The 23,902-nt window shown below is 42.0% G+C and overlaps 3 protein-coding genes and 1 long non-coding RNA gene across 4 annotated transcripts in view; 1 reads left to right on the top strand and 3 right to left on the bottom strand.

The window, feature by feature from the left end:
- LOC311028708 (vasoactive intestinal polypeptide receptor 2-like) overlaps window positions 1-4,460 on the top strand; it is a 15,156-nt gene extending 10,696 nt beyond the window's left edge. Inside the window, exons 6-13 of the mRNA XM_084033420.1 lie at window positions 807-945; window positions 1,169-1,319; window positions 1,785-1,845; window positions 2,150-2,219; window positions 2,325-2,416; window positions 2,913-3,051; window positions 3,251-3,292; window positions 3,418-4,460. Coding sequence (XP_083889546.1) covers window positions 807-945; window positions 1,169-1,319; window positions 1,785-1,845; window positions 2,150-2,219; window positions 2,325-2,416; window positions 2,913-3,051; window positions 3,251-3,292; window positions 3,418-3,585 — 862 coding nt within the window. The 3' untranslated portion in view covers window positions 3,586-4,460. The remainder of the gene's footprint in view (window positions 1-806; window positions 946-1,168; window positions 1,320-1,784; window positions 1,846-2,149; window positions 2,220-2,324; window positions 2,417-2,912; window positions 3,052-3,250; window positions 3,293-3,417) is intronic.
- Window positions 4,461-7,103: 2,643 nt separating this feature from the next.
- Window positions 7,104-8,545, bottom strand: LOC311028605. Its single transcript, XR_014598739.1, has 4 exons — window positions 8,385-8,545; window positions 7,753-7,876; window positions 7,614-7,672; window positions 7,104-7,506 (listed from the first exon to the last, which is right to left on the bottom strand). It is a non-coding gene; the product is annotated as an uncharacterized lncRNA (long non-coding RNA).
- Window positions 8,546-10,656: 2,111 nt separating this feature from the next.
- On the bottom strand, window positions 10,657-12,154 carry LOC311028720 (uncharacterized protein). Its single transcript, XM_084033433.1, has 4 exons — window positions 11,975-12,154; window positions 11,764-11,872; window positions 11,356-11,430; window positions 10,657-11,247 (listed from the first exon to the last, which is right to left on the bottom strand). The coding sequence occupies exons 1-4, from the start codon at window positions 12,051-12,053 to the stop codon at window positions 10,962-10,964; spliced, it is 549 nt and encodes a 182-aa protein (XP_083889559.1). The 5' UTR covers window positions 12,054-12,154; the 3' UTR covers window positions 10,657-10,961.
- A 10,206-nt stretch (window positions 12,155-22,360) lies between these two features.
- On the bottom strand, window positions 22,361-23,833 carry LOC311029100 (uncharacterized protein). Its single transcript, XM_084034034.1, has 4 exons — window positions 23,699-23,833; window positions 23,269-23,386; window positions 23,101-23,170; window positions 22,361-22,627 (listed from the first exon to the last, which is right to left on the bottom strand). Exons 1-4 carry the CDS (start codon window positions 23,781-23,783, stop codon window positions 22,544-22,546), a joined length of 357 nt encoding a protein of 118 aa, XP_083890160.1. The 5' UTR covers window positions 23,784-23,833; the 3' UTR covers window positions 22,361-22,543.
- Between the last annotated feature and the right edge of the window lie 69 nt (window positions 23,834-23,902).

Below are 23,902 nucleotides of genomic sequence, written 5' to 3'. Positions count from 1 at the left end.
CCACAACCAGTCAGACCAGTAAGACCAGGTAGGCCAGGCAGACCAGTCAGACCAGTCAGACCAGGCAGACCAGTCAGACCAGTTAGATAAAACCTCTGGAGATGCTCAGTACAGCTTCATCATCGGTTGATTTTAAAAACCCAAAAGGAAGAAGAAGCTGAACTAAGATGTCCGAAACAACGTGTTTATTTATTTATGTTTGTTGGATCATATTCCGTCTTTAACATGAATTATCTTTATGTTCAAATATGCATTTTTATCCATTAAATCAGCTGTAATTCCACACGATTCTGTTAAAACATGCCAAACAGTCCGTACACACACACGTCTGGTTATTTATTTGTAAAATAAAACATGAATAGAAAACTGAAACGAAAATGTAATTTAAATACTGATTTTACTGATTTAATATTCAGAACTTTAGGTGTAGCAAACATACTGGACCAGTTCTGATTTTCTTCACATAACAATAATGATTCATGTTATTTTGTGTTTCTCCTCCGGGTGGAGTCGACGTTTACTGAGGAAAATATATATAACGTTCAGGTCTGAGTGTGTGAGGATTGTCTATATTTCTGTATATTTTATATACATATAAACACACACACAGCTGATAACGGTTTGTGGTAGAAATGCCGTGATGACCGATGACCAACATCTGGATCGACTCCAGATGTTCACTCTGCTGCTATCGCCCTGTTTACATACATCCCTCACTGGCTTCCCACCAGGACGCCGTGTCTAAACACACTGTGTGTGTGTGTGTGTGTGTGTGTGTGTGTGTGTGTGTGTGTGTGTGTGTGTAGGAGGCTCCACTGCACCAGGAACTACATCCACCTGAACTTGTTCCTGTCGTTCGTCCTGCGAGCCGCCGCCGTTCTCACCAAAGACGCGCTGCTCTTCTCCGACGACCACGAGTCGGACTGCAGCACGCAGCCATCGCTGGTACGCCCGTCCTGACCAATCACACGCGTCCACACGCTCCTGACCAATCACACGCATGTCCTCCACCCACAGAAACCTCACTGAACTCCAATGATTACATATATATACATACATACATACATACGCCCCAAATTAATTACATGTTTTAAGCTTTCAGTCCACCTTGATTCTATGACAGATATGATTGTGTAGCCGTTGTATAAGTACATGCTTCCTGTTCCAGGTGGGATGTAAAGCCAGCCTGGTGTTCTTCAACTACTTCATCATGGCCAACTTCTTCTGGCTGCTGGTGGAGGGTTTGTACCTGCACACGCTGCTGCTGGTCATCCACAGCTACTCCACCCGCCTCTCCATCTACATGCTCATCGGCTGGGGTACGTGGTCATAGTCACACTTCATGTAAACAAACACTCTCCCGCTGTGTGTGTTGTTATCCGAGCTCGTCTCTGTCCGCCTGTAACAAAACACCAATCTACCACATTATATTTAGTTTGTGTGGTTCATTAAAAAGGTGTCATATTGGAACTACATCCCTCTGTGAGGAAGCAAAGCTTTATGCTAAGCTAAGCTAACGCCGGTATCCACCTGGAAGCTGCCGTCTTTAGTAGAAACCGCCTCACGGATCGGCGTGATTCATGAAAGGTCGGGCGGTGAACATTCTCCCGGCTCCCCTGTGTTCACTCAGCTCTGTCCCCGCTGCCAAGCGACGCCTCCCTCCACCATCCATCACCGCTTTGCCAACGCTTCCTCCCTAATGCATCAGCTGTTTAATGTACGTGAGTGCAGACGTGGAGCTTCCTGCCTCAGACTGAGACTCTGACCTCCCCTCTCGTCTGCAGGGATCCCCTCCATCTTCATGGTGGCGTGGATCGTATGTCGGGTCTACCTGGAGGACACCAGGTGAGTCCACAGCAGCATCTATTAGGAGGTTTAATCATTCAAAACAACATGATAGTGAGAGTGGAATGTTTTATAAAACAATTTAAACCTGAAATGGGGTTTTCTTCACTTGATTCAATCCAATTAAACTTCTACTGGCTGAATATTACATCATATTAATAAGAAAAACAATAATCAATAATGCATTGTAGGAAAAGTCCAGATAAATACTACAGTAAAGTCCAGATAAATACTACAGTAAAGTACAGATACCTGAAAATGATTGGCAAAGCTTAAAGAACAAGCCTTGCTTTGCTGGTTGCAGGTGCTGGGAGATGAACGAGAACCCCGTCCCCAACAGGCTGATGAACTGGCCCATCATGGCTTCGGTCATTGTGAGGAACAACATCTCCTTACAATCACACTCATTAGTAGTTTTTAATTTGTCTGAGATGGTGTTTGTGTTAAAGGACGTCTCCGGTTCTCCGGTTCTCCACCAGATCAACTTCGTCCTGTTCATCAGCATCATCCGCATCCTGGTGCAGAAGCTCCGCTGCTCCGGCGTGGGAGGAAACGAACAGTCGCAGTACAGGTGACCCCTGACCTCTGACCTCATTAGACTGACATGTTAGAGGGCGTTCAGGTGACACAGCCAATGAGAGCGCAAGACGCATGTTGAGGAGAAACTTGGGGGAGGGGCCTGTTGGTCATCCAAAAAACAGGATGGAATGTTTTTATAAGTGTATCTAACCACTTTCTTTGATTTTTAAAGTTCAATATTTTGTTACATCATATTCATTTTTCTCATTTTCTTATATTTTCTGAATTGTTGTAGTTTTATAGAAGCCACAACATGATGACACACTTTTTCAAAATGTTTTCAATTTTCAATGTCAATGGAAAACCAATTTCTCTGTGTTTGAAGTCCACCTCACGTTATGTTTTCCATCAAATATAACATTAAATATTCTGACACAGATCGGTCCCTAACCACTAATCTAATCTAATTCCCAATAAAATAAATAGAATGTTTTTGGAGGAGAGAAAGAAGAACACACTCCACTTTACACCAACCACTTGTGTTTCAGACGTCTGGCTAAGTCCACCCTCCTGCTGATCCCCCTGTTCGGGATCAACTACGTGGTCTTCGTCTACCTGATGGAGCCGGCCGACAAGAACATGAAGCACATCAAGATCTTCTTTGAACTCGGCCTCGGATCCTTCCAGGTAACAACGGAGCCCGGTTACTTCCACGTACATATACACATTCTTGGAAAACAGACCTCTGGGGGATCACAGACCCAGGAGACAAGACCCGGTTCCTCCATTTAGGATTCAGCGTCGTCATGACAACAGGAGGACGATCTCAGTGCTTCATTAAAAAAAAAGTTGATGTTCTGTCACTTAAAAGCCTTTTATGTTTCAGGGCCTTATTGTTGCCGTTCTCTATTGTTTCCTCAACAGTGAGGTGAGTCTGCACACACACTCTGTCACACACACACACACACACACACACACACACACACACACACACACACACACACTGGATTTAAACTCTCACACACTCTTCTTCGTTGGTGTTTGGGTAAACAGGTCCAGAGCGAGCTGAGGAGGACGTGGAGGAGTTTATCCCTCAAGCGTTACGTGGGGCGGGACTACAGGCTGCACGCCGCCTCGGTCAGCCGCAACGGCAACGAAAACCACTTCCCCAGGAACTCCCGAGCCCAGTCCATCCTGCAGACCGAGATCACGGTGCTCTGATGGGAGGGGAGGGGGGCGGGGCTTCAGGACTGACCCTGACCCTGAGGTACTGTTGAGGGTCACCGTCGAGGACTTATCGTTGGCTCCTGCAGGGACCGAAGTTTCTGAGGTGAAGGACTTCTTATTCGTCTTCATCGACGGCGTTTTAACGCCTGGATTTAAAGTCCAAAAACATTGCATCAATAAATAGACGACACACTTCCATATTCTCAGTTGTCTCAGATATTTATGGGAGACAGCCGAGTGTTTTATCTGTTTCAGTGAAGACAACTACAACGTTAATAATACCTTTTGATTTAATGATATATATCCTCTTTTTGTTGGTTTTCTTCAAAAGGAAAAACATTCAAAAACAAGCCATAAAGAATGTATGCATTTAGAAATATGTTGTTTGGGTTTATTAATAATCAGAAGATGACAACAAGAGGTGGAGATTCTGAATGATAGTCGTTCAAAACAAGATATTCTGGTCAATCATCTCAAGACCCCTCAGGTTTATCCTGATCCCCTTGTTGGGGTCCCGACCCCCCCCATTGGGAACTCCTGTCCTACACAGAGGACACATACAGGTTTACTGTAGTTTGTGTATTCCAGGATTAGCTTCTAGATTGGAACAGGATCAGAAACCGTAGACCATCATGGACCCCAAAACGATTCAATAAAAGAGAAAAGCCTTTAAATGAAATACTATACTAGTAAACTCAGTTCTACTTAGACACAGCCATTAAACACTTACGTTGCCTTGTACAGACCATTGTTTTGTATTTGATGTTGTTTATTATGTTAATGAACTCGAGGGGATTTTATCAACCTTTGAACACAACTGTAAACCTGTGACTCCATATGTTTTATGTATAAAAGCTTTTTATCATGGAGACTTGTCATGTTTGTTCTTCACATACACTCTATACTGCACATATGTTCTTAAATATCGATGTGATGACATCAACTCCTAGAAATCACATCCTCATATGAGTCAGCCGTTTTGAGACTAATTGATTTCCTCAGATTGAAAAAAAAAATCATGGTTTTGCCAAAAACACAACAAAATTTAGTTGGCAGAAGGAAATTAAATCAAAGACTAAATACATTTTCCATTGAAACGTAATTCAAACGCAGTTTCTTTGTATGGGAATGTCATTTTTTATGAGACTTGGTTGTAGGATGACATCAGCATCATCAGTGTCGGCAGATAAAGGCCTGAAATGAACATTTATGACGCGTGTGATAAGATAAGGCGTGTACACGTGTGACGTGAAGCAGCTGTAAAAACAAACGCCATCATTCAGCAACTTAAATGAAATGGTTCAAACTTTCCCTGCCAGTTTTTCAGGCTTCAATCCCGTTAAAAGTACGATGAATTCTGAGAAACGCGTCCATACTTTTGCTTAAAATCCTTATTTATGAGCCGTTCTCCTGTAAAGCCCCATGTTTTGACATCGCCGTTCGTCTTGTTGGAGTCAATATTTGACTTCTTCCAGGTTTCTTCTTCTACAGAAACTGAAAGGTGGTGGTTTCGACTCGCACCTTTCTGTCCTTATCTCGTGTTTACGTTTCCACATCGGTTGCGGAGTGAAACCATCGCCGCTGTGTGTGTGTGTGTGTTGATCTGCACTTGACAGCTCACGCCGGCACCCTGCTGTCGGAGGTCAGAGGTCAACAAGGAAGAGAGCACGTTGCTTCACTTGTAAATAGAAGAAAACATTGAGCGTGAGACGAATTTATTGTTGGAAGCCTTTTTTGTGTTTTCTCCTGGGAGGAGTCGTGTTTACCTCGGATTGTTAAGCGTTTCTGAGAAGGTTTATCAATCATCTGCTGCTCGGCTCGGCTGAGATTACTTCTGTCTCGGGTCGCTTCATCCCACTCATGTGAGCTAAGTGAGCTAAGTCAGCCTCCCGGTCTTTCCCGTCTTCTTTGGCTCTGTGTTTAACTTTATTGCCAGTAATTACATTTATATTCTACTCATTTGCAACAGGATGAGCAACTTTTTTTGTGAGGAAAAGTAACAATAAGCACATTTTTAATCGATTTGTTTTGTTGTAAAAATATTCATATACAACGTATCTGTGAAACATGACAGCCTACATATTTTATTTATTTAATTCATTTATTGAACCCGTAATATCTGCACTTGCAATGCAATATTTGTTTATAGCAACCAAGGATGGATTAAGCATCTTTGTGTTCATATAAGTGCTATACAAATACAATTTATTATAGAAATAATAATAATAATTATTATTATTATTATTATTATTATTATTATTACTATAAAGAAACCAAAGCAACTACAGGGACACAATAAAACTACAAAGAGACACAATCAAACTAACAAGACAACAACTAAAAGACACAAAAGACTACAAAGACCATGTTCCCCAGTGAAACAGGCTGGCCAGTCACAAGAGGGAGTTAAATAAAATCCTTCGCATTTGATTGGACCACTAACAAAGTAGGCGGGATTAGAATCTAAAGCGCGATATCGCGAGACGAGGGCTGCCGTCCCGGCTAACAGCCAATCAGTTCACCGCATTCAGATCACTTGACGATGAAGTTCAACGTAACTGCGACATCGTACGTCGACGGTAAGAAACGACGTTACATTTGTGATTTATATTCGTTAATATGAATATCCCGCCCATGTTTTACGGTGGTTATGAATCCTATTAACTACTTTTAAATAATTAAACGAATAAACGTCAGCTAGCGTCAAATGCTAACGCGTCTTTAGCTTATGAGCTAGATGCTAACGTTAGCCCCCAGCGTATACGTTGTATTGACATTGGTCAACTGGGACTTGTGAGGTCGTATTGTTGTTTTAGTTGAGTTTCATGTAGGCTATCAATGATATTAGTTCTTCTCTTTTGTACTGTCATATTGGTTAATGGTTTTAGTTTGAACTGGTCCACAGTGATGGTTTTAGCTCATAGCATCCCATCAGCACACAACATGAAGATTAACGGGAGACTTTTCATTTAGCTAACATTACAAGTTGTGAACCCGCTTGAAAAGTATTTTGAAGAACCTCCTGCAACTGAAACGTTTGGTCCAGATTATTTACAGTTATAATGGCTTTTCATAGTTTAACCTTAGTGCTGAGTTGTGTGTTTACGTCGTATTAAAGGCAAGACAACGAGCTGTTGGGGGTTTTATTAATGGAGCTTGTCTTATTAACAGCTTTCAAATCAGCTACCAAGCTACCATCTATTGTTTTATTGGCATAATTTCACACAACAAGGTCAAATATTACCAACAACTATTGTGGGACTCTTGTATTGGATTGTAGTAGTTTTAGTTTGGTGCACTTGGTGAAAATGGCATCTGAGTATGTAAACAGGGAACATTCAATTTCTGCTTCTCTCTGTTGTGTCACACCTTGAAATGGTCACTAGGTGGCACTAAATCCCAGCTGAAAACTTCCTCACCTTGGTCAGTGCATCACAACTCCCCATGACATGACGCTGATGCAGTTTTTCAAACGGACATAATGCAGACAATAACTGTCAAAAACATGTTCATTCAAGTTCAGCACTTTTTGTAAAATGTATTTTATTTGTTGTATTTTCGTCACATTAAAAAGAAACAGATATCAGCATTTTACCCTCTCCTCTCTAAATATCACATCGCCGACCACAAGTCAATAAAAAGATAGCGGTTGATTTCAAGGAACTCAGAAACGTCACCTTCAGCAAAATATCTCGTTATGTATTTCAACATTTCAGGAAACAAGCAGAAATGGTTTCAGATATACAAAATGCATTGCTACATATCTCACTTTCTGCAGATGTAAGCTATATGTCTGAGCTCAGTTGCAAGCGTGCATGTAGGTGTTGCATTGTGGGGGTTTTCAAACCACAGCAAGGGAAATGTTTTTGCTCAGATGTGCAGCGAGGCTTCACACCTTGGTCATCTTGGCAGTAACTAGAGAGAGACAGAAGAGTCAGCATTAGTGTGTGTGTGTGTGTGTGTGTGTGTGTGTGTGTGTGTGTGTGTGTGTGTGTGTGTGTGTGAGTGAGACTACTACTTACGTTTACGGACCCAAGCAGCCCTGGGATCAACGCAGACCGTTCCATCTTGTGTTGAAAAACTGTGGAGGGGGGGGAGAGGAAAATGATGGAAGGTTCTATGTGTGTATGTTTGTGTGTCAGAAAACCTGTCCAGACTTACATGATGGCGTCCACACAGCGATGGGCTGAATATTGTTCACGATAAGTGTTCCCGGTCACGTCGAGGCTGATGTCCGAGGGGTGGACCCTCGTGCAGCACGATAACTTTTTGCGAGCGAAGCGATCTGAAAAGGGGACGAGAGAAAGATTAGATTTTTTTAAACTAGAATCCTGTTTGGCTTTGTGTATGTCCATCTAATAGATGACACAAAACCTTCTATCTGAAAAAAAAATCACCTTTTTTGATACCAATGCATAATTCACTGTGGATTGGATGTTTGTCACATGACTATTACCTCCTTTTGCAAGTCTTGCCAGGTGTAGAGCAACACAGTTTCACGAAACCCCTAACATTTAATAACTTTTAACAATATTAATAATTGCAAGAAATCTGCAGGAGGAATTTGTTAAAGCACCTGGAAAAATGACCAAAACTACAAGTTTTATTAATGTCTCCATGTGTCACGCTTGCCTGCTGCATCTATGTGAAACATACGGCGAGGGATGTTTCATCATAACTAGTAGTTAGCCTTTAGCATTAGCTCCATTGGTAGCGGGCGCCATCGCCACTTTGCGGGACCGGTCAGAAACGTCTGTAGTTTTGATGTCTGTACAGGTTGGCTCGGTACTTACTGTTGAGTGCAGACGCCTGGAAGCACAGACACGCTGCGAGCAGCAGGACGCCGATGGTCAGGTTCCTGGAGGACATGTTGAAGAGTGTTTTTTTACCGATCAGGCTGCGAGTGCAGGAGCTGATGGACCTTATGGGGACATTTATTGGCGAGTGCAGAGTCGGGGTGGGCTTTATCGAGGGAAGCGCCGATGACGCGTTTGTGCGGTCATGGCATCTTCACACCTCCACCCCTCTTCTGAGATTCTCTATAAGCTCGTCTGTCACAGCCTTCTGAGAAACAACCTCACACGTTTCCACACACACACACACACACACACACACACACACACTCACAATCTCACACTCTCTCACACACACACACACACACACACGCTCACTCTCACACACACACACACACATTTACACAGGAAAACACGAAACTGTGAAAAAGCTGTGTGGTAGTTGATGTGACCTGTTATGTCACGTTCTATATATATTGACAGAGTGGATGATTTGATAAATGTGTAATTCCTGGTGGAAGGCAGCAAAAGATATATCTGCAAATCTGAAAGGACGCTGCACTCGCTGGTCTTTAAAGCATCCCAGTGAAGACCGGTCAAAAGATGCATCGACGTCTACGTTAACATTGGTATCAGTTGACTCTTTAAAGAGGAGATAATCCTGTATTAGTCCCACTGTGTGAATTTACAAAGACTTTATTAATGCATTTAGTAACGGCCCACTTGTCTTGCTTCAGCTAATGTTCACAACACTGTGCAGACATTTATGAATGTCTTTTCTTTGTGCAAGCACCAAACACTTCCTCTTTTTTTGGGGCACACATCAAAATACACTACAGACATTTCCTTACTTTTCAAAACAGTTACCCTAGTCTTCATGCATTTGAGGGGAATTGTCGATAATTGTTTTGTTTATTAATATTATGAGAGATCAAGTTAGTCTTGCAAAAAAAAACAGGTAGAAATGTCCTTAATAGGGATACTTTATATTAGAGTACATCTCAGAGTCTGTCACCTTCTACACTTTTACTTCCGAGTAGAAGGAGAAGTGGAAACTGGAAACCAAAAACGTCAGCTTGGCCGACATAAAAATGTCTACTTTAGTGAAGAAAAGAGAAGAATAAGTTTCAGTTGGTCAAGTTTGAATCATTCTGCCATGTCAGATGGAGACGATATATAAATATGTATCCAGCCGAATCTCCTGATCAGTCATGTGAGTTTCAACCTCAAGCGAGTGAAAGAACGTTTCTCAGCAATCTTAAGTTTTCCTCTCTTTTTTTTTTTCAAATGTTGCCGTTGCCATACAGCTTTTCTCATGGGATCGTTCCAAATATGTGAAAAGGAAACACGGCTAATGATGGCGGAGGCAGAAGCTGCTTTTTTTTAAAATTTTACATTATGTTAACGTACCTGACTGTGACGGTTTGTGTGAAACCGGGGGAAAGGAAAACCCTGCTGCCTACGGAGGACCAATATGGAAAATGATCATCGATATTTGCATGATAACATGCCCTTTTTTACACTGAGAAGTTGAACAACTTGCTGCCATCGTGGATGATGTAATGTTCCAACCACAACACAGCGGCCACACGCCACCTTGATACATGGGCCCTGCAGGCCTTTTATGTATTTGTAGATTTCTTGTATTTGTAGATAGTGACACTATGCTCTAAAAAGGCATGCCAGGTTTTTTTTAAAGGGTCTGTAAGGAATCTCTTCAGGAAGAACCTAACCATTTCAAGCCATTTGTGCTGCAGCATCTCCTGGGTCTGTTTATCATGAGTAGGCCGGGGAGGAAGGGTGAATGCAATGACTTGTTGCATGTCCTTTGGGTGCATCGGACATTAAAGGAATTCTGTAAAGGGCAGCGAGGGACTTGGGGTCCACCACTTTACCCACGACCACCGACCACAACCTCGGATAGTTTGGGGTCCGACCAGAGCATGTGCATGTAGTTGGCAGGTGAATATTTCTGGTATATTTTATATTGGTGAGGTGTGCTCGGATGGAAGAGACTGTGTCTTGCACATATTGATGTGGTCTGAGAGGTCTAGTGCATGTTCCCATTGTTCACAGGGTCTTGGTCTCAGACAGCCCTCAGGAAAAAGCATGGCAGATTTATTTTTAGAATGCGATCTTGTATGATTGAGGTGAGCCCCCTTTATAGCTGGTATGAGCGAGGGGGGGGATTGGAGAAATAGCTCCTTCCCTTTCGCAGAGAAGGTGTCAGATAAGATCCAGGTAAACAGTCAGAAGGATGAGCTGGATGCAGTTTAGTTTCACATGTGCAATGTTTTATTTCTGACCAATTTCACATGTTAATGGATTCATGACAAGGTTTTTTTTTTAAATAAATAAATAGCTCAAAACATTTTCTCAGGACTGTAATAATGATAAATACACTAATAATAAATACATGAATATTTTTTATCAGCCCTGGTCAATTAAATTAAACTAATAAATAATGTCACTATTGAAAGAAACTAAATATTCAACACAGAAATTCTCCTCTTCAAGTGCTGTTTCAAACATCGGGGCGTTGAGGGCGTTGAGGGCGTGGCGGCGAACTCTTTGTTTTCATTGGCTGGAGGTGGAGAAGACCGCCTCCTCTCCTGAGAAGGTTTCATCAGCAGGTGTCTCGGATGTGGAGGGGAAAGAGGAGGAGAAGAGAGGAGTGGAGGAGGAGGGGAACGAGGAGGAGAGAGGAGTGGAGGAGGAGGGGAACGAGGAGGAGGAGGAAGGAGTAGAGGAGGAGGGGAACGAGGAGGAGGAAGGAGGGGAGGCGGTGGATGTGATCATGGAGAGGAGGGAGACGGAAGACGAGGGGAGCACGGATGAAACCGCGACCTCAGCTTTTGCTTTCCTGCGAGAAAGAAGAAAAAACATATTTAGATGTCTTTCTTTTTCATTTTGGGGTTGAATGGATGAATGAATGCGTAGAAAAGGCAAACGAAGGAAATGATCAACTCACTCGAAGGCAACGATCTTTCTGCGAACCCAAGGAGCCCTCAAGTAACTGCAGAAAAGACCTTTGGATGTTTGAAAGCTGCAGGAAAACACAAACACGTGCACCATTAGAACGGACTCATTCTCCTACAACACAAGCTGGCTTGGTGTAATAGCAACAGGCTGAGAATTAAATGGTTTGAATTGTTTGGATAATCAGCTTAATTGAAAAGAATCTATCGTTTGGAAGAAAAACAGGGGGTTTCTTTCCAGGACTTGGGCTTGTAATATGCCGTAGATATGGCTAATGCAAAGTTATAAAGTTGAAATTGAAGCTATTCATTACTGTAAATGAGAAAAAAAACTACATTTTTTGAGCTGGATCAATTATTATTTGCTATTTAAAGGTACAGTGCTGCTCTTTTGTACTCACATGACGGCCCGGACACACGGAGGGTTCGCTTCCTGGACCAAGTATCCTGAGATCGGCTCGGTTATCTCCGTTATGTCGACTTTTTTACAGCAGGTTGCCAACTTTTCTGCTGAACAGAGACGGACACAAGTTAGTTTCATAAGAATGTTTTAAATCGGCTCGCAGGAGGATTAAAAAAACACATCTGTGAGATCTAAATGTTGAGTCTCACCTGCCGATCCAGACTGAACCACAGCCATCAGGACGACGGCCACCAGCACGCTCTTCAACAGGCTTCCACAGTTTGCCATTTTCAACAAAAATAGGATGATAGATTTGAGGTGAAGTGGATGAATAGTGGTTGAAGTGATCTCAGCTGGTCTTTTTCTTCTCCCTTCGTCTCCAGAGATCTCGGTGAACTGACCTCCGTCTGGAGACGTCGGATACTTAAAGGCCTGAGAAAGCAGAAGTGAACCTCCGGTTAGTCATCTTCCTGCTTTTTTCTTTTCCCTTCGCTCTCTGTCTCTCTTCGCCTGAATGACCCGCTCATTGACGGGGTTTTCCACGAAGTGACCGGCATGTTACCAACAGGAAGCACTTTCATCACTGTTTCGTTTGGAAAATGAAGTCACGTTCTTTTCCCTGATTGTCCGATCGCGGGGGTGTTAGGAATCCCTTAGAGGCCAAGGGTCACAACGTTTTTTATTTCCACATTTAAAGTGTAAGTTTGGCGGAAATTGAAAATAAAGCTATTTTCTGAATGAAAATACATCAACTAAGCCGTGGAGGAAGTAATTTTCGCTCATCACGCAGTTCAGAGCTAGCACGGGTGGGAGCTAGAGTCCAACATCGCAAACAGTGGGTTAGCATGGGGCAGACAGCCACACGCTTTCAAAATCGCATTTTTAAACCACTAACATTGCTCAAAACAGCGCCAAACCTCGTCAGCAGCTTGCTCTGGGTGTCTACACATAAAACGAAGCACCAACAACTCAGTTCATGAACCCGAAGTTTATAACAGAAGACAGTTAAGAACACTCACCAAGTCTACCCCTGCCAGCTCCTCGCGAAGGATAGTCCGTAAGTGTCGATTACCGAACGCAATGCAAAAGTGAAAGTGAAACTGAAGATTTCGCCCAGAATAAAACGAGTATACTTTTAAATTAGTGGCAGTTTGGCCAAATATAAGTTAATAACGGTGGGTAAAAACGTCGGGATAGTTTGTATACACTTCCAATCAGTTCAAGACAGCAGCCTTATCTGAAGCACATACATGTCACGCGAGATCTCACACGGGAACACGAGAGCTGCGTTCGGTAATCGACACTTACGGACTATCCTTCGCGAGGAGCTGGCAGGGGTAGAATTGGTGAGTGTTCTTAACTGTCTTCTGTTATAAACTTCGGGTTCATGAACTGAGTTGTTGGTGCTTCGTTTTATGTGTAGACACCCAGAGCAAGCTGCTGACGAGGTTTGGCGCTGTTTTGAGCAATGTTAGTGGTTTAAAAATGCGATTTTGAAAGCGTGTGGCTGTTGGCCCCATGCTAACCCACTGTTTGCGATGTTGGACTCTAGCTTCCACCCGTGCTAGCTCTGAACTGCGTGATGAGCGAAAATTACTTCCTCCACGGCTTAGTTGATGTATTTTCATTCAGAAAATAGCTTTATTTTCAATTTCCGCCAAACTTACACGTTAATAACTCCTTAACGAGGCAAAAGATGTTAAACAATCAATCTGCAAATGTAACGCAAAGGGGCCAGCGTCCAGTTTGTGTAAGCTTCATTTTACAACAATGAAGGGTTAAAGCTTGTCTTGTTTTCCTCACTGAAAAAAAAACCATGATAAATAAAAGTTTCAGAGTGAAACTTTTGTAACGCTGAGGAAGTTGGAAAGAATGTGGCAACGAGCCGAGTGAGGCGGACATGTCTCAACATGGCCCTAACAAACACTTTAACAGTTTGGTAACAGTGATATGTACATCTGTGATTGAATTAGTGAGTTTTAAACAGTCCAGCCGTCGTCGACACGTTTAGTAGCTCGCCGGTGTTTGGGTTTAAATAGGGACCGTGTTAGCTGGTGACTCCCGGCTGAACGGTTGCTCGTAGTTTAAAAATGCCAATGGAAGAAGTCGGCTACCCCCTTCAATCTATTATAAACACATCTGAGTTTATTGTCTACACCGACCCTAAACATGTGTAATTATGCATCGCATTTCAGCTGAAAGTCACCAGTTAACACGGTCACTCCTTAATGTGAAACACCTACAAGTTTATTTTATCAGTCAGACTCATGGCAGACGAGTCATTTCAGTTCCAGATTACCATTTGATTCCCTCCCAGATCTAATCCCAGTGACTTTAAAGACACACACACACATATACTTTATTTGATTCCACATTACAAGTCAGGTTTCAGTAAGAATCACATATTTTGAATGATCCAACAGGATAAAACAGATCAGCACATTGTTACTGTTTCAGGGATACAAGAATCCGTTTCCAGATAAACATGCTTCCTACGATAGAAGAAATTGAGCAGTACTTTACTCGCTGTTTGGCTGTTGTTCTAGACACACACACACACACACACATAGCTTGCAAACATCATTATAAGTGCTTTAGAATAATAACATAATGTTTCATCAGACGTTCCTCAATTCCAAAATGTAAAAAGTACAACTCGATGCTGTTGTTGACATTTTAACATTTAATGTGACACATCATATCGCAACACAATGTGGGGATGTTGCATCAACAACATCCCCACATTGCAGTGATGTTGTTGATGCACCGCACGGCAGCGATTAGATACCAATGTATTGATCATGACGGGCGGGAAGGCAAGCGGAAGACAACACGTTTTACAAAGTGGTGGGAAATGACTTTTTATATTTAATAACTCAGAAGAGATGTCGGCAGATGAAAACCCAGCGTCATTACATTAAATAAACCAACACAATGTTTTCATCACTTTTACATCTACGTGGTTTCCCATCGTTGGGATCTTTTAATCACATTAATCCCCATGTTCTTTGGGTGGACGGTCATCTTCTTTTCTTGAAGGCCGTATTTTTGATCACTTTCCCCGACATCACATCTCCTCTACCATGACTTCTCCAATCGGCTTCGACCGCAGGCTTTATTGTGTGCAACTGAGTGTTACAGCGTTTTAGTGGAGCAACCAGCGGAAATGTTCAGTTACCTAATGAATGCAGATCAGTGCACTACTACTGGAGGAGTTTAAATGATTCAAAACAGGATTCCAGTTTAAAACAAAGCCACAGACTGGAACATTATGAAAGCAGAAACTTCCCACTCAGACTCACTCGTTTTTTTGTGTTACCGTGGGATCTAAATGTGAAAGTAAAAGTGTCTTTGAGACGTTTTATGTCAAAACAAAACCTAAAAGCTTCCCGAGCAGCTAGAAGCAGTGCAGCTGTTTTAAACCCAGTTTGATCCCCCAACATTCTTAAAACGTGGATAAAGTAAAAATCAGAGATGTGTTTCTCAACACATATACATGTTAAAACATGAAAAGGCTGCAAACTATGTAGTACTGAATTGTGGAGTCTTTTGATCAGGCCTTATCTTAAATAATAATATCTTAAATGAATCACAAGGTCTCCCTGCATAAATAAAGGATGAATAAACATTAAAATGTGTATTTGTATCCCATATTTATTTTAAATCGGGCTCCGTTTCTCACGTTGTGAACTAGACGATGATGTGAATTCACCAGGATCAACGTGAAACGACTCATTTCACTTTCACTGATCGGTGGTCCGATAATGTTCGGGGTTGTATATGACATTCTGCAAAAGTAGCGTGCGATGGTGAGATAGTGATTCTTTGTGCACGACTGGATGCATTTTTGGGATTTCGTTGATTTGATGTTGATTTTCTTCGTTGTGACGTATTAATATTTGCTTTCCCGGCCTTGAGAGGCGCTTTGATGTCTACGCTGCCATCAGTGACTCAGAAGAGGAAGTGATTAGTTTGATAAAACCATCACCCTGCTGAAAATAGCTTGCTTTTAATGGTGTGATGTCTGAAGCTCGGTGATTAATTTGCAGCCAACTGCACCGCTTGTCTTCTTCTTTGATTGCGGAGGTATTTTAAATCAAACAGTCATATCACCTGTGCTGGAGGATTACATCATTACATTACAGTTTTGGTGAGATGGCCTTTCTGAGAAGTGTTGGGGGGTGTTGCATTTACTGAAGCTCACAGCGCTCTGACTAACTAATGTCTACGCAAGCAGCATTTCTGAAAAACAAATTTGGAGTAAACATGATTTAAACGGATGTAAAGAAATGATTGTGTGTGACTTGGAAGAGAAAGAAAACTAAAACCAACAGACATTTTAATCTGGCCTGTTTGAAGATTCTGAGAATGAACTCCGTGCTACGATTACCTCTGATAATTGATCGACTTCAAGGCTACAACTATTTCCACCTTTTTATGTTTTCAGTGCCAAACATAAGTTTCCATTTTCTCCAGATTTACTGGTTGAAGCCGGTAGAGAAACGGGTGAAAAGTGTCTCGGTTTGAGGTTTGATCGCAGTAGACTTAACTTCCTTCCTACTTCATTTTCAAACCACTTCTGTTTGTTTGGTTGCGACACGCTTGGGGTTTTTTTTTTTTTAAACATTTTTTATATATATATATATATAGGGCCTTCCTCTCCTGCTTTATTTGCTCAAAGTCTAAAATAAACGTATCTCAAAAATCTCCGTAATGTGCAAGTAAAGAGCTGGGTTTTTTTGGAGGGCGAGCTGCATTTTTCAAATAGCGTCCCTCTTACAAGTGTGTTTACGTCTATATCAGGTGCGACTGGCTGTTTCCGACCTCATCTCACGTTCAACTCATGACACATTTGACATGAGCGGCACAAAGGAATGCACTTAATGGGAGTTAGAAATGCTCACTGTTTGAAATCTGAGTGAAACATGAGTTTGAGAAGAAGCATCAGGTCACATCGAGAGGTTAGAACGGCGTTTATTCTGCTGTATTTCTGCAGACCACATCTGAAAGACGTCTGCAGCTTGTTGTTACTGTTCGGTAGCAGAAATGAAATCATGAACCACTTCCCCCTCCTGTTCTTTGATCAGTGTGGAGGGAAATCAAACCGCCTGCAACAATCACATGTTAAACTTTGTCTGGGTTTGAAACGGGGGACCAAGTCTTACAAGATACGAGATTGGAAGCGTTTGGAATTGCCTCTCGATGCCGTTGCGAGCCAGCTGCTCGTAGTTAACGGTGCTAAAGGTGCAAACGCCAACAAACGTGCTAACAGAGCTAACAGTGTTGACCTGAGGGGGAACTGGAGGGTTGGTTATGCATTATGAGAGCATGGCAGAGCTCGTAGGGCCAGTAGGGCACGCTTACATGCACGGCCGGCCGACTGTCAACAAAGCAAGGAGAAGCTCTGATAACAACACACACAGAGGGAGAGCAACACCATTCTCTGCTCAGTCAGACATTAATCCACTCAATCTTTATGGATGTCTACCTCCAAGGTGCATGTGAAAGGGGGTCTGAAAAGGTCGCCACTTTATCCTGAGCTGTTGTCAACCCGGACTAAGACTATGACCTCAGGGTGTCTCGTCAGTGGCGCAACACTAATTTGCTGGCTGGAGTTTCCCTTTTATAGTTTATTTATACATGTGTTCCCTTTTATAGTGTCCAGGTCCACCGAGGAAGCCCAATACTGTCTGTGGTTTTCATTGACAGATGTGGATGTGGAAGTATTTCTGGTGGGTTTCCCCATTGAGCTGAGTGGTTTATAGGTCTACATGTTTCTGTGCCACATCTTCTGTATCTTGACAAATGTACTTATTGTAAGTCGCTTTGGACAAAAGCATCTGCTAAATGCCCTAAATGTAAAGCAACGTGTGTTCATCTGTTGGTCAAATCTGGTTTCAGATCAGTGTTAATTTCGTTAACGAAAACTATGACGAAATATGTTCGTCAAAAGCATTTTTTCTATGCTTCTAAAAGTAATGACTAAAATGTTTTTACTAGGGTTGTCCCGATCACGTTTTTTTGCTCCCGATCCGATCCCGATCGTTTGAGTTTGAGTATCTGCCGATCCCGATATTTCCCGATCTGATCACTTTTTTTTTCTCCCGATACAATTCCGATCATTCCCGATAATTTTTCCTGATCATAAACATTTTGGCAATGCATTAAGAAAAAAAAATCAGCATTTTTGGGGGCCGATACCGATCACCAATCACAGAATGGATGGGAGAATAATAATAATAATAATAATAGAGCCGTTTTATGACTGAACATACTGTCGATGACTGTGTAGGACACAGCAGGATTCTGGGTCGGGCTTGGGCTTCAGACTCGCGGTGTGAGCGGACCGGAGCGGAACCGGACCGGTACTTCGCTCCGCTCTCTGCAAAATCCGCTGCCCGCTCGTGGCCACTTGCTCGTTCAGCTACGCTTTTGACTACAAACATGTGCGCACACCGGAGCGGAACGGGACGGGAACCGGAGCGTACTTTAATAATAAAAATGCAGCTGTGCTTCCACTGCCCGCTCGCTCAGCTCCACTCGGGTGGCTGTAATTAAGCTGACGAACGGCTGACGTTCTCGCATGTGATGTTGATACTTCACCTGCGCGGCTCGCGAAGTTGCGCACGTTGTATTTTGGAACAATCCCAGCGAACAGCGCTCTGATCAACAGACACGGGACGAGCCGACTGTGCGCACGAGGGTGGCTGATAAAAGCCCACCACACGTCACTAGCGTTGTTTACGCTGGAACTTTGACAGGCCACCGGCCACGAAATTCCCACCTGCGTCAGGCGCAGAAAAACAGTCTCGGGTAATAAAAATATATAAATATGCGATCGGCTTTTCTGATCGGCACTTTGACCGATCGCCGATCAACCTGTTTGAGGCCATATCGGCCGATAACGATCGGCGGCCGATCGATCGGAGCATCCCTAGTTTTTACTTTTCGTCGACTAAAACTATGAAGGTAAACAATGACCAAAATGTGACTAAAACTAATAAGCATTTTCGTCTTAAGACTAAGACTATATCTTTTCAGTCTGAACATGAGGCTTCTTTAATTAAATGTTATCCAGTAACGTCAGCGTTTCCCACAGATAAGTAGTCACACTGCAGGAATCAAGGTTTTGAAGAAATTGTCATTCTACAGTGGAAAATGTGTGACTTCATGGTTCCACGTGGTTTCCTTGAAGCCCTTTACCACTCAATTACTGTGGGGGAAGTAATCATGCCACACACTGGACAAGGCCGGGTCATGTGACACACTGATCATACGCCGATATCAGCATTCAGCGCCTTACTAATAGCTTTCATGCTGTGTCACATGGTCATCACACAGGATGTGAGGAAATGATGGGCACTTTTCTGGAATCAGCAAATCACCACAATGTAAAACAATGTTAACGTCCTCCGTACGGCACAGTTTATGTTTTACTGTGAAAACGCATACAGCTCAATGAAATCTGTTTGACTAAACTCAAGACTTTATCTCCACATGGCTAGTAAGTGGACCTCGAGAACAATTATATGTCCCCATTATTCTGCCTAAATAATCTGCATACAGAATATGATCCACATAATCATCACAATACGCTTAAAACTATTAAAATGACACTTTAACTTAATGGAATCACTTTTTTATATTCTGTTCAGAAACAAATCATGTTATTGCATAATTATTTTTAACACCCTTTTGTAATGAGAAAGAAAATCAACACGTGGCTTTGAGCTGTTATTTTCACACCTGCTTCTTCAACGTAAAGACACGACCGTAAGTGACGAAGGCCAAGAATCTCCATGGAAACGCTTCGACCACAAAAAGACGGTGGCCCCCTCAGTGGTGCTGCTTCGCTGTGAGAAAGATCTCTCGTTCCGTTTGTTTCTTGGCGTTTGGATGATGCGGTTGTCTGTTCTGCAACAGTATTCACAATTTATTGAGACTTAAACAAAAACAAAAGTTTGAATTTGACTCTTTATGAGGCGAGATATCACGGGTCACATTTACAAAAACAACGAGAGTCAGATGTCAGTTTGACTGACATCTGACTCTCGGCAGCTCTTTACTGTTTCTTCCAGAAACGGATATGATGTCGCTGTCTGCTCTACTCTCACGTAAAAAAATCGATTTAAAAAAAATGTCCTGTAAAAAAATGCAATAACTATGATAATTTCTCCCCATCCCTTTGGGGAATTAATGAATAACTTTATATTAAAGTTTGGTTTACGGGATGACAGCACCACACGACGGTGTCAGTGATAGTGTGAAATATTAAATAAGCGTCGGTAATACAAGCAACACCTGAACAACTGCATCCAATCAGTTTAACCTCACATATTAAAGGTGTATTATTATAGAGATGATCGGAAATGAGGTAGAAAAATAAATACGATTTCCTTTGAATTTAATAAATTCTATTATTATTATTAACCTTTTTTTTAAAAAACAATATATTGACCTAATGTATTTACATTCTTTAAAAAGCCACTCTTAACAGACTAGGTGTTTTTATTATAAATGTTATAAAAGTAACCCTGTTGATTTCAGAGACCTGAAGTGTTTCTTGTCTGGCCGGTGTTGTGTTTACTCTCTGGCGCCGCCTGCTGGTGACAAAGAAGACCTGCCGACATTTTTCATGCAGTGCACAAAATCAATCCACAGCTTTATGAACAACTGGCTCTAAAACAAGGAGAAAGTGTGCACATCTTTTGAATCTAAGCAGCCTTTTCTATGAAATCTAGTATGTAAATATTTTTGTAGAATTTCTTTCAAACTATTTTCATGCCAAAACTTTAAGAGTTCAACGACATTTTGTTCTCCTCTGTAACTTGAATTGATGCAGCTGTAACACCATCACACACACACACAGTCATACACCAGCAGTCTGGCGACAGCACAACTTTGTCGCCACCATGTGGGGAAAAGAGAACCTGCAGTCAAACTGTCCATATTTTAGAAAAGAAGGAGGGAGAGGACGTTAGATGCAAAATGTCCCAACGGTTTGTCTGCAGGTATTCTACAGCAAATATGCCAGAATATAAAAACATATAAAACTTCTGTTTCCAAACGGTGTGCACACATTAAACTCTAAGAACAGAGTCCATATCTATCAGCTGCTCTTAGTTATTTAGATGTTAGATTCTGCTCCCATGGAGAATATCTTTTTAATCAAACGGACACAAACCTACAGCATCTTCCTCATTCCTGTTGCTTCATCGCCCCGTCACCATGACGACGTGTTTCTGCTGGTCCTCTCAAAGGCTGGGAACATTTCTGTTAACTTGTTGTGTTTGGGGGGAAACTAGAATAATGTTTATTTCATTTTTTAGATATTTTATTCAGGGACTGATTACTGGTGCTGATAGTCAACATTTTTATGGTTATTGATCCTTTTTTAAGACTATTTGCTGATAGAATATCAATATATTCTATTTGTTTGTTCATTTGTTCAGCATCATAATAAAGCTTTTTGTGCTCAGGTCACGTTGAAAGGTGGATTAAACAGACGCTTTAAGGAAAGTTTGACATTCTAAATGTGGACACTTTTTGACTTTATGGCAGACAAATATCTGTTATCGCTCTCTTAGATGAGTAATAATCGTCCCTGAAAAAGCCACATCGGTCAACCCTTAATTTGATAAACTAATCTGTAAAACTGGCAGTTTGAGGACGCGGTTTTTATGAAATATTGATACGAGCAACTGACAACCGCCACGATCACAACCACAGATAAACTAAACTGACATGACATGCAATCTGATATCGCTGCTTCGTGTTGCTTCACATTTCATTGCACATTTCTGCTTTCAAGTTTATGTTTTTGAACCTGAAAGAGCTCCGTCATCGTGTGGAAGAAACCCGACTGGTCTGGTTCAGGCTGCAATGAGAATCATGTATTCATCCTTTATTGATTCGTCATCATCTTATTTAAGATGATTTGCTATTTTTCACTAAAAACAGATGCGTCTTATCTGTGATGCAATAAGAATATTTGTTTCTTGATTAAATGTAAACTGATCCACGATGTTTTATTGCCATTTTAAGAGTTTTAATCATATTTTGATGATTATAGGGATAAAATCGCGAATCGCCATTATTTTGGCGGGATAAATGTACATGAAGTTTCCAATGTCATCCCTAACGGTCACTCATTGAGATCCGGTGATCATAGCGGCGTTGTTTGAGTTTTTGTTGTGACTTATGATATGAGACAGACTGCACATATCTCACATACAATATATGGTGCACAGCAACTTATTATTGTACTTATGTATTTTAACTGTATTCAGGAACTACTTTGGTGAACTATCAAGAACTTCTGTCCAGGTTTGTGTGTATTTATATAATATATATGAATAAACCGAACCTCCGTTTTGACGTTTTGATCAAGGACATAAAACTCTTATGAATAAAACGCACACAGAGCGGGTGTGGCCACTGAAGTCCAGACGGCGAGGAATGACCTCACTGACTCATCACACTGCTATTCTAGTCGTTTCCATTCTTACCACACAGAAATCCCCATTCATGCCACTACGCTGAACTACAGCACTAAACGTAGACCTCAACGTGGAAAAATCAAGATTCAGTCACCATTATCATTTCAAAATCTTTATTTATCTTTCCCAATTCATTTCCAACAAAAAAAAATCAAAGCAAGACATTTTTAAAGCTGTGGAAAATAATCTGCGTTTAGTTTTTTTTAAATAGTCTCAGTAAAAGCAAGTACAGATTAATAAAAATCTTTCTCGGCAGCTGCTTTTGCTGCGCCGGTTTTGTTACTCCAGATCATCTTCATCCAGGTCTTCAAATCTTCTCCGTTCACTTTCTTCTGTGAACTCTGGGGGACATTTTAATGTTCCCTGTGTTGCAGAGAGAGTGAGGGGGAGAAAACGGGAATTAAAATCATCATCATTATTATTATCGTTATTCCTGTGAATTTGTTTTGCATCAGTTGTGCTGCTAACGGCAAGTTCTTTCACAGCGCTTTATTTTACAGCTCTGTAGCACGCTAATAATTAACATTAACCGTGTAATTTGGTTCTAATCGTTGGGAAAATGTAATTAATTAATTCCAGTTATTCACTTGAATGATCAATAGCGTTTTAACAGTGGCTTTTCTCTCGAGCGAATTTCCCTATTTCATCGTTATCTCCAGGAAACTTCATAGGAAAGTGCTGCAAAGTTATGACCATATTTGTGTGGTGTTCTTCGATCTAACGGTCTACGCCGCCTGGTTTACAAGCGGAACAAGCAAACAGCACGTGAGGTCGCCATCGGCTTCATAGAAACCTTCTGACTGCAGCTCGTGGTGTTAGAAACGGCTGATTCTCACCTCCGCTAAACGCTTGGTGATCCACGGCGGAGTCGGCCTGATGCAATAATTTTGCACCTCCGTTATGATCCTAAATACAGGAACACGGGGAAATGAAGCATTAGGTTTGTTTGTGTGGCCCAAGCCTAGTATGCATGAATGTGACATTTGGATCGTTGCTGCACTTACACGATGGCGTGGTGTGGACAGCTGGTTCGATTCTGCACAAAGCAGTGCTTGATGCTCGATGGGTCGATGGGCCGCGGTCCGTTGACCGTTGCACAGCAGCCAAACAACATATGTGGAGCTAACGGACAGTGAGAGAGACATACAATTACGATAAATGTAAAGGGGTAGATGTTGGTGCTGCAGCATCAGTCAGTTAGGATGTACATGAAGTTGGAACTAAGAGGATTTAAACAACTACTTGATCCACAGAGAACTCAACCTGGCTGCTACTCTCACAGTCGATTGATCAACCAAATATCTATTTTTTATATCTCTTAAATAACTAGAACACCAGATGTTGTGCCCACATACTCATCGCATTAAGCATAGACCGGCGATAGCCTTAAAGACGGCAGATACTCTACGTTCAACACGATGCAGACATGCGTACCAGCAGCCGTAACTCCCGGTGCAGAGAAGACCATCAGAGTGGCCAGGCCGAGCATGCATATCCCGGAGCAGAGCATCTTCCACATCTTCAAACACCGCACTGACTCTGGATCTGCCGCTGCTTCCTTATCTGTCACTGCCCAACTCGCTGAAAGGTCTAGTGATGAGCAGCCGGACAGGTGGGATCTTATATACGGCTCGGCTT

Source organism: Eutrigla gurnardus (assembly GCF_963514095.1).
Source record: "Eutrigla gurnardus genome assembly, chromosome: 18".
Classification (NCBI taxonomy): Eukaryota; Metazoa; Chordata; class Actinopteri; order Perciformes; family Triglidae; genus Eutrigla; species Eutrigla gurnardus.
This window is presented reverse-complemented; position numbering and strand designations above follow the sequence as displayed.